Here is a 19,420-nt window from a genome sequence, read left to right on the forward strand (position 1 = left end):
CCGAGATTAAAGCCAGGTACTAGCGCTGTATCAAAAAAGTAAGTTAAAGGAGCAACAAATCATAGAACCACAGAATCTCTCAAGTTGGAAGGGTCCCATAAGGACCATCGAGTCCAACTCCCTGCTCCTCGCAGGACTACCTAAAACTAAACCATATGACTAAGAGCATCGTCCAGGCACTCCCTGAACTCTGGCAGGCTTGGTGCCCTGACCACTTCCCTGGGGAGCCTGCTCCAGGGACCGACCGCTCTCTCCGTGAAGAAGTGGGTGCATGCAGTGAAGTTTAATCGTTAAGAAAACCTTTCTGTTCCAGACATTGAAGGCGATTTTCACCCCAATGTTTTTGTGAGCAAGAATCAATGCAGATTTTTGTCATCACTCAATCACCAGGACTCATCCAGGCAGGACTATCTCATTACACCTGACAGTGATAGAAGAGACATGGAGGCAAACTCTTCCTGCTGCTGCCGGGAAAACTTGTATTGTTTTTATTTCCATTATAAGCCTGTACTAGGAATAAAGGACCCCACTATTACCTACATAGTTTAGGTCTTTATCTAAGACACAGAACCAATGAAATTGCCTGAGAGGGAAGAAAGAATATATCAGGATTTCTTCAAACATGCTTAACCTGAATAGATAGAGTGGAGTCCTTGTTAACAGCTAGCTTCCGTATCATTTAGGTATCCCTGATGTGTGCTGGGACACTGCACCCTCAACAGCCCCAGCAAATACGCTCAATTCTTATGGGCAATATCCTCGCTAATCATCATGTGAGCCCCATCTCATCTCCTTCCTCATCCACAATAACTCTTGCTGTTCTTGTCCTGACCCTCTCCTGAGCATCCATTTGTCTCCAATGGAAAAAAAAAAAAAAGATCTCGTATTAAGTGGACAAATCCCAAACTTACTTTCATGAAGAATTAAAATCTACTTTCTTTGCATGCAGAAGAGACTAGGACTAGTCAGTCTGCCGAGACTATTCAGTTTGCTCACTGACCACAAGCTTGTTATTTTTGTCACTCTCCTTCAACTGCTTGCATGTCATTTGCATTGTTTAAAGTCAAAACAAGATCACCTCAACTTGCAGCTACAGTACTTCTCATTTCATACATCACCAGTCATGCTGGAATCACAACTTTGCATGTTATTTTGTCAATGTGCAAGAAGCAGAAGAGAAACCAGCTTACTCTTCTGAAATTACATTGGCTCTGCAGTGCTGACAGCAGGAAAAAACATCAGGCAAGTTAACAGATATGACTCAGGACAAACAGAATTCCTGTTTCAGTCTCATTTCTGTCCATGTAGCCACACTAGCCCGAGGGATACCAACCCATGCGATACTGTTCAAGAGCACTGCACCTCCACTAACTATAAACTTGCCCATTCCTGGTGTGTATGCCTGCCCTGGCTCATCGTGGTCGGCATCAGCAGCATCTGCACAATACTATTCCCTCCTGCAGAGTCCCTCAATTTTTCCGGTGTTTGTTTAATAGAAATTTGCTTATTCACAATTATTTTCCCTTTCTTTACCTTCCAAATTCTGTCCTGGTTCATTCTTTAGTGCTTGACCACAATCTTTACTCAGATTACACAAGATCTACTTACGATCAGTACGGTATGTTCTCGTTCAGCTGCCCTAAGACCTAGCACTGATAGCAGGAGAGGAGAAGGCTGAGAACAAGGGTTTCCTTGGGGCTGTTAAAGACACCATCGACATGTGACCTCCGCTGTTCCCTCAGAGGTTTAGGTCCTTTGAAAGCAGCAACACTCTTTCAGGCTTCAAACAGAACACAAGATCAGGACATGAATTTCACATTGACATTTTTATTAACGCCAACTGTTTTAATTTTTTTTTTTTCTTTTTTTAAACAATAGCACAAAAATGTTTCAGGGAAGCAGTCTGACAGTTAGTCTGATGACCTTCTGAAATACAGTTAAGCCACACCAAATATGAATTCCTGTTAAAGAAAAAAAAATATATGGAACTCCAACCGTTGTATTAGAGGGTGTTGTGTCTGGTTAGTAGACCACGCTGCTTTGTGAAGGAAATGATGGCACACAGCTTAGACTTCATCATCACGCCAGTCATCACTAATTTAAGGCTTCTGAATCAAATTACCATCAACATCACAGAAAGGAACGAAAAGCTAGTGTTGCTACGGCCATGAGGAGATTGAACAAGCTGGATCTTTTAGACAAGTAACGGTGTCTTGAATAGAAGAGACCTGCCCTAACAGCAGCCAGGAGAACCAGTCACACAGTAGTTATCTCCTCATTTGCATGCATTTTGAGGGTGCAATTTAGTCAGAAAAAAAAAAATAAATTGCATGAATCTTTCTCTTATTTAATGTGGCTATGAAAGATGTTTCCTTACAATTCCATTATCTCTAAGAAGGACATCAGCAAGTGGAACCAAGGAGAAAAACCGAAGAGCAACAGAACATTTTTCTTTTTGCTGAGAGGTAACACAAAAGGGAGGGAACCTACTATCCTTGGATTGGAGGGGGTTGCAGGAACATCTCCCCAAAACCTTGCACTTAGAATGATGCACAGACTCTATGTTATACCAGCTACCTGCCTTTCCGAGTGACCTGTTCCACACAACGCTCAGAGGCATTAACCCATTCTTGCCCCAGACTCTCCACAAAATTCCACTGACCTAGAAACCACTGGTTTCCTTTTTTTTGGGGAGGGCTGGGGGAGGGTGTAAAAAACAGAACATCTGTCAATAAGAGTGTCAGGAGGGGGGTGTTAAATATTTTAACCACTGACAAGGCTTGAGGAAGTTTCACAGTTTTGTTATGCTCTATTTTATTACTATCATATTTACAGATTTCTCTCTCTTTTTTTTTTTTTGCTGAATTGCTGATAATTTTAATAGAATTTAAATCTGGAGTGTGAGCAGGAACCAGTTAACTACATTCATTGTCCAATCCCCATTGGTTTGAGAAAAAGACTCCAAATTCTTGGCATATGAATCAGCTGTTGGGTAGCTCCTCCCTCTCCCCATGAGGCGGCAGCAGGACTGCAGCAGTGGCATGCACAGATTCACACCATGGCTGGTGGCGCCTTGCGCTGCAGAAAATATTGGTGGATGTTCTCGGCGTCCCGCTTCAGCCAAGCTGCATTCAGCAGAATATTTTCACAGCACTGCTGGACAGTGCGTTCTGCCGATGGAGCTGGGTGACTCTCAAAGAAGGCCTGTATAAAAAGCACACAACCATCCATAAGGCTATAAACAGGCATAGACAAGATTATATTTTTAAGTCGCCAAATTCCCTAGGTTATATAGAAATGCTTTTGTGAATTTTGTTCCTTGTCTGACTACAGTTCACGCTATCTGCTCCCACCAACACCACAGACTCTGAAAAATTTGCAGGGTGCTTGCCGAGTTTGCAAGACGTGTAATCCCAAGTACAGAGTGGGAAGAGCAAAATGCCTCCAATTCTCTGCTAAAGGAAAGCCACGATAGCATTTCTATGAACTAGCCCAAACGCTGCCTCCTGTCCTGTCTTGTCCTTGCTGCCAGGGACAGCAAACAGCACTTGAAGAGATGAATTCAGTCCCTCATTGGGAGGCAACAAACAAGCAGCAAATCAAGTGTGTATTTCTGGATACTTGGAAGAAGACACTAACGGAAGCCTAAGGCCATTTTGCAAAAGCATTTCTCTAGGTATCAGTTTTCTTAGCATTCTACCTAGGCCTCTTTCCAAGCTGCATGACGACCTCCAAGCACGAGCAGCACTCAAGAGTTTTGCTAAATAGTCTCACATTTCTTCCTCCAGAATCAACAATATCGATCCCCTGCGAATAGCTGAAGCTGAAGAAACTGCACCAGAGGCTGCTGTGACTTTGCACTTTACAATTGGTTAAAGGGTAGAGTAAGCTGGCATAGCCGGGAGTCATCCCCATCTTCATACAAGCAGGCTGTTCCCAGTATTTGGCAGATCACCTCACAGTAGCGTGCACTACAAGGTGACATCGAGACTCAGACACATTAAGTACTCCAGCTAAAAGCTAGGTATACTGTCTCAGGAAGTTCTCTTGGAAAGTAGTTATGATTTAGTTATGGACAATTGTTCTGGTAAATGTTTTGCAAAATGTTCTTTAAGAAAAAAATTTAACCATAGTGCAAGATTTCTCTGTAAAAACACTTATGCTACTAAATCTTTTCTAAGAAGAGATCGCTAGATGATAAAAAAGGAGAGACAGAGCTGAGCTCAGCTTATCTTTGAAATAAGAATTCCTCCTGAGCATTTTCCTAACAGGAAAGTGATAATTAAGGGCCATATTTTTAAGTTTCTTCTTCCAAGAAGGAGCCCCTGTAAAAGTGCGGGCAAAGAGGAAACAATAAAACCTACACACATTCTCAAAACTCTACCAAGACCAGCGCCTACGCTGCCAAGTCAGAGGGGATGCTTGAGTCTAGTAATGAAATCACATCACCTTGAGCCACCACCTTCAAGACAGACTCTCTGCAAACACATTAATCTGTCTTGCGTCAAAGCCTTGCTCTTAGTACACAGCACAAACGGCCACATAGAACTTGGACCTGTCATATGGAATTTAGCCAATTTCTGCCATGTTAATTCCCCCAGGAGTCCCTGGGTGCTAGCACAGTTAGCCCCAAACATGCCATATCAGACTGGGGAGGAACAAGTGTAAGGTGGTGTAAGCCTCAGCTTACTATGGAAGTTGTAACAACTACGGATTTTGCTACAAGTACCTTTAAAGGTTGTCTTTTGGGGAGTCTCAAAACCATTGCCACAAACTGTGCTGGATTTTATAAAAGTTTAAATGAATGAAACTAACGAAACAGAAATCACTAGAAGTTGCACATCACATTGTGAAAATGCTAATTTAAGACATTTCAATAAAATAACTCAACCTAAAGCAGTGCAATTTGGGGACTAGGCAACAGTCAAAATAGTCAGAGGCAGAGCCACAGTTCAAAACCAAAAACCACATAGAAACTCATGGCTCTTCCATCAGGTGCTGACAGTCTAGAGCACACAATGTTTGTCACAGATGAAGTTAATCACTTCTTAATTAAAATTTCTTACCTTAACTTCTGCGGCCATTTTATCATTTGCAAATCCATCCACTGTTAGCTGAAGGAACAAAACATTAAGCAAGGGTAAGCATTTAGCAGTTTAAATACAACAGTTTAGTTTTGGTCATATATATGTGAACAGGACTTTTCTCACAGCTGCACATACCTTTATTAGCCTGGATATTAAGAATCCACCTTGGTATCGATTATAAAGTTCCTCCCAATTGTCCCTTACAAATTTCCAAGCAGCTTTTCTCCCCTGCTTGCTGCCTCCAGCTACTCCACCAATAACAGATACTGTGTCCTGGGGACGTACCTCTTCCTGAAGATGAAAACGTAGACAAGTATTCAAGACTGTTCAACAAGTACAGCGTGTTGGCTTTATGCATTTCTACGCTGAACTGGCTTTATGCATTTCTACGCCGAATCTGTCAACGATAGCTTTTTTGTCCCCCACAAACTTTAAGATGCAACTCAAAGATTTAATCGTTAAGACTATTCCTCCTATTCTAGCGCATTATATGCACACAGCGCTCTGTCACCAAGTGCCCTGAATGCGCTTGTCATTCTCACGAGGTTAGAAAGCAGCAGCTTTTCCAATAACTTACTGAAAGTGCAAAGGTGAGAACTTTTTGAATCAGTTCTGGTTGAGAGATGGCTCCAAGAACTCGTTCGATTCGGTTCTTCTCCTCCTGCATGTCTGCTTGCTTGTGAAGCTTCAAAGCCAAAGTGAATAATATTAGCGCATGGTATTAATGCCAACTTCTTACCTAGCACTACTGAACTTTCTGTACACGCTAGAGCTGCTAGATTAGTCTTCAAGCCTAATATGTGACAAATTGAACGTGTTCATGAATCATCCTGCAGCTATCCACATTACGGACCTCATTACACGTACATCAGCAGAAAGTACTATTAGTAATAAACTGATCTTCACCACTGTTTATATAAGGTCAAGTAGGACCGTGCCTCCAAGCACTGGAAAATAATCCTAGACGGAGCAGTGCACCAATCCACTAGGTGGCAATTTCACACTGCACACAGACCAAGGAACACCACAAAGAAGCCCTAGCGTTCACATCATCTGTAACACATCGGGTTCAGCCTGGGTGCAGATAACCTACAACTTAGAGGAACTTGTAGGGTGGAATATTTAGCTTTTTGTTGCATAAGCTGGCAGTGTTATCAAGAGCGTGCACTCACCTTCAGCATAGTGTCTAAAGTAGTACTATCTCCATGCTTCAAAATAGTTACATATACCTAAGATAGAGCATAAACAAGGAAGGTCCTTCAAAAACCACACTTTTAGAAATGCAACAATCAAGTTCTGCATATTTGGGTTAGACTTCAGACAAGCGAACAGATCTGGAAGATATCGGCACTGATCCCTTCTATGTTTTAAGACTGGATTTTAAAGATGCATTAACTCCTTTACCTCTTCCTCAATTTCAGCATAATTTTGGTAATTTCAACCACAGCAAAACACCAAACAAGAAATCTTTGTACCACGCAACACCTAGCTAGTAAGTACTTCACATACACTCAATCCATATGCACCACGGTTAGACTTTGTGCTCTGCAGGGCCAAGCTGACACCTGCAGAGCTCTTCCACGATCCCTGCAGTTTACCACAGTGCTTTTAAACCTGGAGGATGTAGGCTGGTCACGGATGGATGTAAATGAGTAGAAGTCAGCTCAGGTTCAGCACGGCACTTGAATAGTCTTCAAAACCCAAAAAGCAACACAATCTAGAGACCAGAGTTTTTCTGTGGCAGTCAATGTGGGTACAGCTGAGCTTATTAGTTATGACTAAGTATTGGCCATGACAGATGAGGCTTACTTGATTCAAAAAACACAGGGATGTTCATACCATGCTCCCCAGTATCATTTTCTTCATAACTGGACTTATCCAAGCTCCCACCACCTCTGCCAAAACCAGTTGGTCTCATACCTTGACACTGGTTTCCTCTAGCTTCCCTATTCTTGGAAATACAAGAGCTCAGTGCACACAGTGCTACGTGAGTGGGGACAGTCTTTTGGGAACCAAAATTTACAATAACCTACAGGACTCCTCAGATCAGCTGACAGCATATGTTTTCCTTCCACGTGGTCCTTAAATCGGCGTCGGGCTTCTTCTAATGTTGCCTTGTGCCCAGCTTTTCCCAGTTTGCCCAAGACCAGACCTCTCAGAAGGGCATCTAGATGACCTAATGAGTGAGTAGGAGGAAAAAAAAAAAATAATTATTTGGAGACAATTCAGCAATTAAATTAAGTGTTCTTCCACCTAGAGTGATCAGGGCAGAGCTGTATAACAATCCTTCCACATGCTTGAGGATATCTAAAGAAACTAGGCCTTTTCTCACTCTCCTTGGTGCCAACTGGAGAATATATTGATTTTTTTACGGCAAGAGGGTCAGGAGAAGATGATTCCGGCCCAAACACAACAGGCCAGGCCTATAACCTCAGCTAAGTCAGTAATAGTAACCATTTACAACAGGACTGACTAGGACAAGTAAACATGCACGTACATGGCTTTCCATCCTTGTAGTCTAATAATACTAGTTTCATGCACTCCAATAGATGCAAAGCTAAAGCAGAGAATTTTTATCAGTCAGTGACCAGGGAGGGAAATGTTTTACCATTTTAACTTGTACCTGATAACAGAGGGTTGTTTTGTGATTTTGTATTTGTCTGTCTGTTTTTAAGTGTAAAAATACCCCTGAATGCCTAGTTCAGACTCCTCTTCCTCCCTTCTCGCCCCTTTCCCAAAAACTTGATGGCTTGTTTACACATGAGTTTTCCAAAACCACTACTGGATTTCACAGCATAAGTTTCCTACCCTCTCCAGGTTTGGGGTCCCATCCCAGTCTCTCCCCTATTGGTGAAAAGACATCTTTCACGAACACCTGGATTTCCTCATAGAAGTCTGTGTGGGACAAGAGAGTTGAGAGAATCCCCAGGTTACAGCTGAGGTCGCTCCACACAGTATAATTGGGCTCATTCACAAAAGCTTCCATGACTTTTAGAACCTCTACAGTGCTAATGATTCCAGCTCGGGCCTGGGAGAGGAAAAGACACAGATTAGTCTTACTTCCAAAAAGAATTAAGACGCTTAATAGCTCATCACATTATTTTACAGTCTTCCCTGTTCAGTTTGCACAGCCTGCATATAAACTCTATTTTCTCTGTTGAGGGGTTCTGCCAAGGTGAGTTAACACTAGTCAAAGCACCTTAGCTGTCTGCTCACGGCACACAATGTGTTTTATACACAGGTAAGCACTTTGCAAGGGGACAGCTATATAATTATAAGCACATTTTGCAAACAAGAAACAGACAAGGAGATTAAGTGACTTAACAAAATTGCAGCAATGCTGGCAAGAAAAAGCAAACCCCCACAGTTATTCTCAGCCAGATACTACACCCACCAAAATCTTACTTTAACTAAAAACTGTAAAGATTTAGAGATTTAATTTTTGCTCTTCATTAGAGTGTAAAACTGCAGAAGTAATTTTTGCTTCCTGCTTCCTGTGAATTAGTACAAGAAGTACTGCCTTTCCACCTCTGCCAGGAAAATTTTATATTAACTGCTTCACAGCATCACAAAAACACTTCTATGCTTGGTGCACTTGATAATACCTACAGTAGGTATCTCCAACCAGATTGCTCAGATTTTTGTTAATCTGGATCCAGACCAGTAATTTATGGTACCGGAAAAGAGGCGAAGATCAATTTTTATTATCTAAGCTATATTCACCTATGATAAAAACATGATTAAAACTGAAACCAAAATAGGAGTCTAACACAATGTTCCTACGTGTATTATTTGCTCAATTTTTTTGTCCAATTAGTCTTGCAATATTTGGGAGATGACTCAGGCTACAGTTTCAAACCCCTTCAACTAAGCCATGACAAGAGTTACAAGCTTTGAAGCTAGAGAGGCAGGGTATCAAACCCACATTTTTAAAAGTTTCCATATACTTGCTGACTAGCGAGAATAAGAAAGTACAATCTGAAATAGAGAGTACAGTAACTAATTGTTCAGAGCTAGCAACACCTGCTTTGGGGGTAATCCCTTGCTTTTAAACAGTCAGAATCGCCAACAGCCACCTCCGCCAGTGGAGGAGAGTTGTAACAAGCCCAACTGAATAAAGCACATGGTGCTGACAGTATTTGATAAAGTCACTGAGGGGATCATTAAAATATCCTTATTTTGATGAGTTAAAAGAAAGCAAGTGCTCAAAACAATTTTGTAAAAAAACCTGTAGTATAGTACACCTCTACAGAGAACAGTGCAACAGGAGTCATAGACAGACTGCTTCCATAGGGTTTAAGTGTTATAATACAAGTTAGAACTTGTCAAGCTAATTAATAGCTAGATGTATGCAGTAATCCCAAAGGCACTTTGCCTCCAGAAACTGAGACTGACTCTTCAGACACCGATTTCTGCAGTTACTGTAGCTCTCATTATTAGACAGAATAGCAAAGGGTTGCTTACCAGAGAGAAAAGATCATTCTGCAGGCCAAGCCTGTCCACAGGGGGTAGGGAGAGGTCTTTGATCGCTGGTATTAAACTCTCCAGCATGTCAGGGCTATACTGAGTACGGTAAAACCCTACTGTTCCAAGGTTTAACTGAAAAGTACCAAAAGAGTAAAAAATTAAAAGTAAGGAACAAATAAGGAAATGCTTTTTATTTTTTGGACCACTAGAAATTTCTCAAAGCACTGCAGCTGAGAGAAGTCAGTCACTATCATTTAAATAAAAAGAAAAAACAAATCATAAGTAAGGGAGAAAGACTAAAGATTTCAAAGAAGAAATGCTCACTAAGAGGTACAGAAGATGAGAGAGCTGGCATAAGGAAACAGAGGCTAGAGTTAAAACTAGGAGCAAGGAGAAAAGAGAAACTTCTCTTCTAGGGGTAACTCCTAATTGAACTAAGGGTAGTCATGCACCAAGAAGATAAAATGCAGGAGACTGCACGTGCTAGAATCTTAACTTTTGTAACCTCTCTCCCACAACCTGCTCCATTCAATTTTGATAGAACCATTTTCTTAAGAAAGGAGAGCAAGCACCTCTGCCCACTGTAAAAGCAAGTCATGGTCAGTAAGCTTGATGAACTACACTAGCTACACGCTACTACCTACTAGCATTTTAGTGTAGATGGTCAAATATTGTGGTTGGTTGAACAACAGTACCTGACATAAACCAAAACCATCGCTGAGCTCATCAGGAAGTCACCCCCTTTGCTGCTGCTATGATTTTGGTCAGTCCAATTGCCAGTCCTCAGGACTATGGCACTAACTAAAAACCTCACAGACTGACAACCTTTGCAGCCTGCAGTCCTACAAATTCACCTTGGACTGTGCTGGATTGTTGCCTTCTCAGGCAGAAATATCAAACTTTACCTTCATTTAGACAGGGCATTTTCAGAATTGTTCATTTCATACCCCTCTATCACCAGGAAGGGCCCAGATAGATACGGTGATTCAAGAGAATACGCAGGCCGGACAGCTGGAATGCCCATGTTAGTTAAATGGGAAGATGTGATTAATATTCAGAGAGACTAACCCTTAATGTTATTTCACAGAGTCACCTCTCAGAATACAGCTCCAGCTTAGAAACAACTACTCTTCAACCTCAGTAGCTCATACAGCAGTGGTCCCTGCCAGTTGCTTTCTTTCCATTTTTAAATTCAGTTTGACTGGTGTCTGCAGTAGACCTCAACAGTGAATTTTTTCACTTACAGATTTGGTTTTGTCCGGCAATAGCCAGTAGAAAACTTTCATACGAATGAAAGATAAACAGGACTATTTTTGCGCAGGATGGACTTTAACTAAACTGTGGTTGCCATGGGATACCAAAAAAGCCACCACATTTCAACTCAAAAAGCTGCCTCTAATTGCACACTGTTTTTCTGGGCTCGGACTCCTAAAAGGTTCAAGTTTACATTGTCTAGACTACCCTTGGAAGGCAAAGGACTACACTAAGCAAGCATTATAGAGAGGAGCCAATATTCAACAGCAGCACAGAGAGGCCTCTCCATAAGAAATACGAGATTGCAAAGGGCGGGGGGGGAAGAGAAGAGGAAAATGAAATGCAAGGGAACATTAGTGACAATCAAACTTATTCCCAGTAATATGTTCTCCTTTGTGACAACTCACCTTCACCCACTGGTCTGGTCTGATGTCTTTCAAAACCAAGGTGAGCTCTGGTTTGTCCATCAATATTTGCATTTTGGCACAGGTGGGGTCATCACTTGTACAAATACTTATTGGGACCATCCACATGGGGAAATCCTCCCCTGAAAGAAGAAACAATAAAAAGGAAGGCCTAAGGAAAAAAACGTATGCACACAACACTGAGAAACTCTGCCTGATGTTCAAACAAGTTTCAGCAGCAGTTTAAGCAAGGCTACTTAAATTTAAATCTAAAAAGGCACAAATCTGAAGGAAAACGGCAGTTCTAGAGTTAAAAACCAAGAATCTCTAAACTGCCTTTCAAGCCAAACATTTTAATTTCTATAAGCATGGAAGATGGGTGGAATCTGTGCCTTAAGATAGAGCTGGCTTCCATATGAGGCATTTTTATCTCAGCACTACTATAAAACCAGCAGCTTACAGAGCTCCTCAGATGGCAGCACTGGCCTTAAACTGGACATCAGAAGAGAAGCATCTCAGAATGAAAACTGAACCAAAGACTGCAGATGAATGCGGTTCTCCATGGAAGGAGGACATGGAAACCACATGTGTGAGAGCATTCAACCTTAGATTTTCTAAAGTTTTAACAAATTCTGAAACACCTGAGTCCAAGCAGAGCACCTGCCTGCTCTGCAGTGCAGCTGTTTCATCTCTCAAAATTGCTGCAATTGCATGAAAAGCAACGAACACTCCATTCCTGCTCTTAGCACTCATCTTACCAGTATATGGTCCACTGGCACAGAATTTCTTCTGGACTAACTTCAATACTTTGTCATCTTCTTGCTGAGGTTAAAAAAAAAAAAAAGAGAGAGAGAGAGAAAGGAATTATCAGAATATCTAATCTCAGCTTCTGTATATCACAACATATTCACATGCCCTCTGTTAAACGGAGTAACTTTTATTCTCCTCCAGAAAAAGGAGCTACTTCAAGAATCATTCCAATGCATTAATCACTGTTACTGTTAAAACACACATGCCCTATTTCTCATTTGAATTTGGCTGACTTCAGCTTCCAGCCAGTAATCCTCACTCACCCTGCAATCTTGTAGAATAAGCATAACTGAACTGGAGTGAGAAGCAAAACGTGTGGCAAGGGGAGCTAAGTCAGATATTCCCTCCCCCCAACAGACATTTCATACACAAAAAGCAAACGGGCTATGTCAGCAAACTCCAAGCACATGATCTAGAGCACTTGTGGAATAACTCCGTATCACTTGCACTAGGTTCCTCAAGTGAGCTGCACTTCCCCTCCCTTCAGAAACAGATTTGTCACTAAACAAAGCAACCCACTGTACTGCCTCCTGATCAAAGAGAATTTTTTAAATAATTGGATATTACTATATTTGATCCTAAAACACAGTTAAAGGCAGAACTTCTGATCTGAAGTGCTGAAAAACGCACAGTTAGTTTACCTGTTCAGCTTCCACGTAAATGAGCGGAAATCCCATTTGTTTGGTCCATGTATTCATCACAGCAGCAACAGGTTTACCACTAGCTTTTTCCAGGCTTTCCCAGAGATCCTCTGCAGAAGAAAAGTCTGACTAAGGACTCCCAGAGTCTTGACATGTCAGACGCTATTAAGGACACTATATGGGCACTGGAGGGTGGGAGGCTGTATTGTTACTCCAGTTTGCCCTTCAAGTTTTGGGTTGTGTTTTTATCAAATTGTAACAGATGATAGGCAAAAACAAAGAAAAAGTTTAAACCACTCATGGGGGAGAGAGGGGAGAAGAAAGCTTCTTTACTACTAAAAAAAATGCAATCAATACACATTGTGATAAAGTATAATAAAAATGAGCATTAAATATTCAAAATGGTAAATAGAAGAATCTTTTCCTTAAGTTTTCCATATATTATGCCAAAAGAGCTGACTGAACAACATGGGCTGTTTTTGGCTGACAGAGCATGATGTTCCACTTCCACATTTATGCCTGATACACAAAAAAGGTTTAAGTAAAGAAAACGCTGTGAGATGTTAGACAAGACTTTGAACTGTTTAATCACACATGCAATCAATACTGCAAAAGGAAGCTTGCAAAAGGCTTACTTGGCAAATCAACATACTCTATTTCTAAATTAGATTACTACGCAGATGTGGTTATCAACGGTAAACGCAGCCTCTTCAGATTACCTCAGCCACATACTCCTGAGATAGAGAACCCCTAGAGGATGCTGAATTCTGGCTGTGCAGGGGACACTTTGTATGACACTGGAAACAAGCCAATTATTTCCTTGCATTTCAGTTATCTCAGGTGGAAAAACAGCTGTTTAAGAATCCATCGCTTTAGCACTAAAGAGTTTGTCTCCAGAAATCACTTTTCTTAAAAGCATATAATAACCACCAGTTACCTGTAGCAGCATTCTTCTGCTGGAACTTCGTTAAATATAAATTCATTCCTTTCCGAAAGTCCTGAGAACATACATATAACATACATATGTAATGGCACCAGAACGGAGACCTTTTCTATCCCCGCTCCGTGCTGCACTTATATTCAAGAATCAGCCAAGGAATCTTAGGATCAATATGTACATCTGTAACTCCTTCCATATTTTCCCACTCTCTCATTTCTCCTAGGTAAGTTCAAATAGAGCCCAAATAAACATTGGAGAAAAGTTTTCAAAATACAGAATACACAGATTTAATATTTTTTTAAAACACTATTTTTAACCGTAAAAAGATTTGACAATCTACATTTGGCTTTTTAACAACAATCGTTTTACCTCATCACCAACGTAGTCATGTAGCATTCGGATTACAGATGCTCCCTTGCTGTAAGAAATAGCATCGAATATTTCATCTACTTCGGATGGATGGCCAACACTAACCTGTGGTAAATCAGGATAATTAACAGTGAGAACAATTTTAACTGCCATAAGATTTTGATTTTGCTTGTTCCAGTGTTTAAGAAGCTGACTTTTCTCACTGAAGAAACCGCATGCATATCCATCAGTAAATTGTCTTAGTGGAATCTCTGCTCCCAGTCAATTAAACTTATTCACATATGGCTGGGTTAGGATTGGTTTATAGGTTAAACATACTTTAACTTAGGTTTTGGTATTTAATCAAATAGACTTGGGGATCTTGCTTCAATCCTTTGGTTCAACACTTACCCAAAAGCAAAAAAAACAGTGGAAGTCATTTAATTCTGGGACAGTGAACAATACATACTCAGGAAATGCACTCAATGAGTAAGTCACTCTAAAATGACCTCTTGTACAAAGCAAGGTAATTTCCCAACATCTATTACATCAAATATTTCTTAAGCCATCAGAAAACTTGCCATGGTGATCTCTAGAAATTACAAGGGAGTTTTCTTTTAGCACAGCTCCCAGTTTTGCTGTAATTGAACTCACTGCTGCTGCCTTCTCTTCATCACTGAACTACTGCCTTGTTTCCAAAGCAGCAAGCCCAGCTAGATCCTACTTATTTCAAGACTGTCTGCATCACACTCACAGTTCTGGGAGTACAACGCAGAAACACCTATGGTGGCCTCAGATGGAAACCAGTACAAGCCAGCAAAGTTTGGTAGCTTGGGCTCTGGGCTATGCTGCACTTTGGTTTATGTTGTTGAGCACTGGACTAAGTCAGTAGCTACTTCACTGTGCTTAAGGGCCAGAAAACTACCCGCTTTGATCAGAAACCAAACCAAAACACAAATAACGATGAGTTTTGATCACAACTTTGCCCTTTCAAGCCAGCAGAGCAGAAAAACTCCAGAAGGAGCCATCACCAGACCCTCAAAGCTCACTTCTGAAATACTAATTCAAGTAGAGGAAAATCCACAAAGTGTAAATGCAACCTTAGGTTTTCCTTTGCATCATGAATGACTGCAAAGTTCCCTTTTTTCTTAATAGGAAAAAAGCTTACACACAGCTGACAAGAAAAAAAAGGGAGACAATCAATAGCAAAGATAGAACTTACTTCAATAGGATGACTGTTGTCTAAGGCATCAAGCTCTTGAGCTCGTGTGTAATCAGCAGAAACAAACTGAGTCCAGATATCGTACTCTGGGAAACAGTGATCTACACATAGGTACTCAATCCAGGAGGCAAATCCTTCATTCAGCCAGAGATGAGTCCACCATTCCTGGAAAGATAAGAGGCAGAATAAAGAACAAAATTCCAACAGCTTCATTTAATCAACAATAAGTTTGCAACAAAGATAAGCTGGTAATGGCCTAGTTTGGTACATATCAGAGAAACAGGTAACATTTGTAAGCACAAATTCCTCTCTATAAAGAAGTCATCGGTCCAAGAAGAGTAATCAGCACCCAATAACTGTCTTCCCCTTGTCTTAAGTTTTAGAAACTCTGCATGGAGGAGAAATGCATCAGGTACAAATGAAGTTCCCGGAGACTAGGCTAGAGGTCAGAGCAGAGGCACTGAGGGAATGTTACCTAGATTAGGGAAAAGAGTCAGTGACATGCAAGGCCACAGTTCAGAAAAGCAGCAGAATTGTGGGCAACACAATGACAGTGTCTTTTCCAAACTGAATAGCAGCAGCTGCAGAAGACTGATTTTGTTTTATTTTGGGTTTGTTTTTTTACTAAAGAGTATGCTTACATAAAGGAGAAAACCTGGAATCTGAAGAAGCGTTCTAGACTATGGAAACCTGAAATCTAGTAAACAGTTAAAAGTTGTTTCTCACCAGCCAAAGGCGGGCTTTGTTTTTTTAAGAAAAGAATGTAACATTGACATTTTAAAATTCTTCCTTTCACTTCTAATATTTAACTGAAGTAGGAGAGGTAAGGAAACAAGCTATGGATACTGAGGAAGAAAACACCCTTTTCCATAACTGCACTTACCAACCGTTCTTTAAATGTAAATGGGGTGGTTAACTCAGAAGAGCGTGGGTATGATGATATGGGCCCTTAAGTAGAAGAAACTGAACAGGATGTAGAATCAGCCCAGTAAGCTGTTCTACAGAGAACTACTGCTTCTACTATGAATGAAACATTTACCCCAGGGAGGGTGGAATTTCAATCAGGAAAGCTGTTACTGAAACTCTACACAGATAAGCCCCGCTTTATTTTTAGAGTGGAGACTATCCAATTTTCTTCTACATTTCTGATCGCATCTGTTTCCAAGACAAGGTTCCAATACATACAGATCGGTGCCAAAGGACTAATACAACTGCAAAATAGATTCTTGGGCAATTAGGTTGGACTTCTAAATCTTTTCACCTCCCTGTTTTTCTCTCTTATCCCTCTGGCAACCTAATTGCTCACGAATCTATTTCTTCCCCTGGAAGTATTCTTATTTCATTTATCTTTGCTACAGAAGAACTGGCATGTTGTGCTGGTCAATAAGATCTGGTACTGGCAAACTAAACCAGTGATGCTACTGAGGCTTTCTGCTGTGCTGCATGCACCTCAGGTTATAGAGGGGAAGAAGCTGATTTTCTGGAAATTGAGAAGTAACTTTGGAATGTCTTGTCATATTTCACAGTTGCATCACAGAACATAAAATAATAACCAGAGAGAAAAAATTCTTAAAGAAAATGTTTAGAAAATCTAGAACTTCAAAAGAAAAATAAAAAGCTAATTCAATATAAATTTTAGAGATTCTTGTAAATGATACTTTCTCAAGCTTACTGTCACAGTTCTCAATGGTCAGAAGGACCACGAATGGTTCATGGGTCCCTAATGGTCTCTAAGGCACTTGCTGGCATCCTACAGTGTTGTCTAGTCACATGATGCTGGCTCTCCTTGCTTCCAGCTGCTCAACTGTACTAAAAGCTAAAAATATACTACTTTAGTATTACTTTTCCATTTAAATATTGTGTTGCTCTCACATGGAAGCTACTTGTGCTACCACAAACAGGAATGGACACAGCTGACTAGATTTTAAGAAGCACGGCACTGTAGAAAAGTTTGACAAACTTTGCTGAGTGTTCTAAATATTTATACCTATTTTTTTTCCTCCATCCATTCAATTTAAGCAGCCAAAAAGCCAGAACAATGCAGATTTGGGTCTCCAGAAGCCACGCTTTTTTTTTAACCAAACATACTAGTTTCTTACAATACAAGGAACTTTCTAACCTGTGAAATATTTGGATTCAAGCATCTGTTTGCAGGGTTTTGGGAAAAGGAATGTCAGATCTAATTAACAGAGTAAGCTGAAGCCATTTGTTAACAGCAGAAGCTCTGACAGATACAGGTTCCAGCTTTTAGCACTGAACGGAATTTATTTACAGATTTCAGTCTTGCTGCCTCACATATGCTTTTATTCTCACCAAAATGACTTAAATATCAAACGATTCAGACAGCTGGCTCCCCGTATATGCAAAGTAATTCATACGGGTTACTACTGAGCAACTTTTCAGCTAGTGGACTAGAACAATTTGCAATGCTGAGCTGGTACTGATACACCTGCTTGGTATAAAAGCCTGAGGAGTGAATCATGCCTACGTGAAAGGAAAATAGTGGATTATTGCTTCTAAGTAATCTGACTAGCCAAAATCATTTCCATGGAACACCTGCTCAACCCTAACTAGGACTATATTCAAACAACTGAACATTACTTCACGTAGAAAAGATCTAGGAATACTTCTAAAGAACACACTAGTAAAGAAGAAAGTGGTAATAAAGCACTATTTAAATATTTAAATTTTTTATTTTGAAGATAGCATGCCTGCTGTTAAGGGCCACTTGAACACATACAATATGAAGCACATGCCAAAGAAAACTAGAAGAACTTGTAACTATTAGATACCATGGTCACAAGGTTTCCAAACCACTGATGAGCAAGTTCATGTCCTACAACCAGAGCAACCCACTGGCGAGATGAAGAACAGGAATTTTTGGGGTCAATGAGCAATGCAGTCTCCCTGTATTTAAGAGAGAAAGATAACTGAACAGAGTGGTACGTGCCTAGGGGAAAAACACAATCAAAAGTAGGTTAAATTACCTAAGCAAGCTAAAAAGTGATCAGTACAACTGAAAAAAAATGAAAAGCTATTTCAGTTTAGACATTAAATTATTTTGGTAAGTTCCACAGCTGTTGGAATGCTTTGGAGCAATAATTCCTTATGGCATGCAAGAAGACAAGTGCAAAAACCCAAGCAGGAACAAGAAAGTTTATGCTTTATTTACAAAATAGCTCACCTACATAATCTAGGAACCTTAACTGCAACTCCCTTTACACTGCATGATGTATGCACAGCAAGTCTTCCCTGCCTCCCTCATCCCCAAAGGAATTCCAGCTCTTCCAAGTGCACAACCAGCCATGTTACACTCGCCACTGCAGATGCACAAGATTCTCCACACAGGGCACACGTGCACACACGCATACACACACAAGTGCTCCCTAGGTCAGGCACACAACCTTCCGCTATAACACCCCTGTCGTGATCAGGACTTAGTGGGTCAGTCAGAAAGGACTTCTGGACTGCTGCAACTCAAAGGGGAAAAACGTGCATCCCAAAACATAGATGGTGCCTGCAGATTATGCCAACCTTCTGTCCCCAAAGGGATAAAGCAAGCGTGCCAAACTGAGCATGGGGGGGGGTGGGGTGGAAATTAACAGCGCAATTAAGAAAGGCTTCCAAAAATTCTACTCATCCAGGACAAATATTTTTTTTTTTCCACAGGGAGTAAAATATCAGATTTCATCAGAATTGCGATAAGCAGACAAGTAGATTTTAAACCTGGGCTCAAATTTCCATCTCAATTTTTTAAGGCCAAATTAAAAGTTTAGCAGAAGAAATTCAAACTATTTCAGGATTTAAAGTCCAAAGCTTACAAGAACAATGTTGTACAAAATGAAGGAAAAATCATTCCAACAATGAGCACAGATAATGTAATAATATCAAGCAAAAGTACAAAAGCTTGATCAGATGAAGGAAAAAAAAAAACCAAACTGAAAAGGAAGGCAAGTTAATATTTTTGATTTACTCATATCCACATGGTTATACTGTGGTTGCTAAATTTACCAACTTGCCTACAACATAAAATAAGAAACTCTTCCAGCTGTGTCAGTAAGTATGTAACTTTTATGGGGAAAAAAGGGGCCAAGAAAGTTCTCTTGTAGAACAGGCAGTGCTGCCAGACACTTAAAAATCTCACGCCCTTGGACAGTAGTTGTAATAGCTCATTCTTGCCTTCCTAAGACTTGTACAATAACGCACGCTGCTGCAGAAGTCAAAATTATCCAAACCGAAGCAAGAGT

The 19,420-nt window shown here is 40.6% G+C and overlaps 1 protein-coding gene across 1 annotated transcript in view; it reads right to left on the reverse strand.

Moving 5' to 3' along the window:
• Positions 1–1,807: 1,807 nt before the first annotated feature.
• Positions 1,808–19,420, reverse strand: part of NPEPPS (aminopeptidase puromycin sensitive) — a 39,827-nt gene continuing 22,214 nt past the window's right edge. Inside the window, exons 9-23 of the mRNA XM_050911708.1 lie at positions 17,966–18,080; positions 15,174–15,338; positions 13,973–14,077; positions 13,601–13,661; positions 12,664–12,773; positions 11,971–12,034; positions 11,216–11,355; positions 9,552–9,686; positions 7,896–8,115; positions 7,121–7,263; positions 6,260–6,316; positions 5,665–5,772; positions 5,223–5,378; positions 5,067–5,114; positions 1,808–3,204 (exon numbers count right to left, since the gene is read on the reverse strand). Of these exons, the coding sequence (XP_050767665.1) occupies positions 3,052–3,204; positions 5,067–5,114; positions 5,223–5,378; positions 5,665–5,772; positions 6,260–6,316; positions 7,121–7,263; positions 7,896–8,115; positions 9,552–9,686; positions 11,216–11,355; positions 11,971–12,034; positions 12,664–12,773; positions 13,601–13,661; positions 13,973–14,077; positions 15,174–15,338; positions 17,966–18,080 (1,780 nt within the window). The 3' untranslated portion in view covers positions 1,808–3,051. The remainder of the gene's footprint in view (positions 3,205–5,066; positions 5,115–5,222; positions 5,379–5,664; positions 5,773–6,259; positions 6,317–7,120; positions 7,264–7,895; positions 8,116–9,551; positions 9,687–11,215; positions 11,356–11,970; positions 12,035–12,663; positions 12,774–13,600; positions 13,662–13,972; positions 14,078–15,173; positions 15,339–17,965; positions 18,081–19,420) is intronic.

Source organism: Gymnogyps californianus, chromosome 28, assembly GCF_018139145.2.
Source record: "Gymnogyps californianus isolate 813 chromosome 28, ASM1813914v2, whole genome shotgun sequence".
Lineage (NCBI taxonomy): Eukaryota > Metazoa > Chordata > Aves > Accipitriformes > Cathartidae > Gymnogyps > Gymnogyps californianus.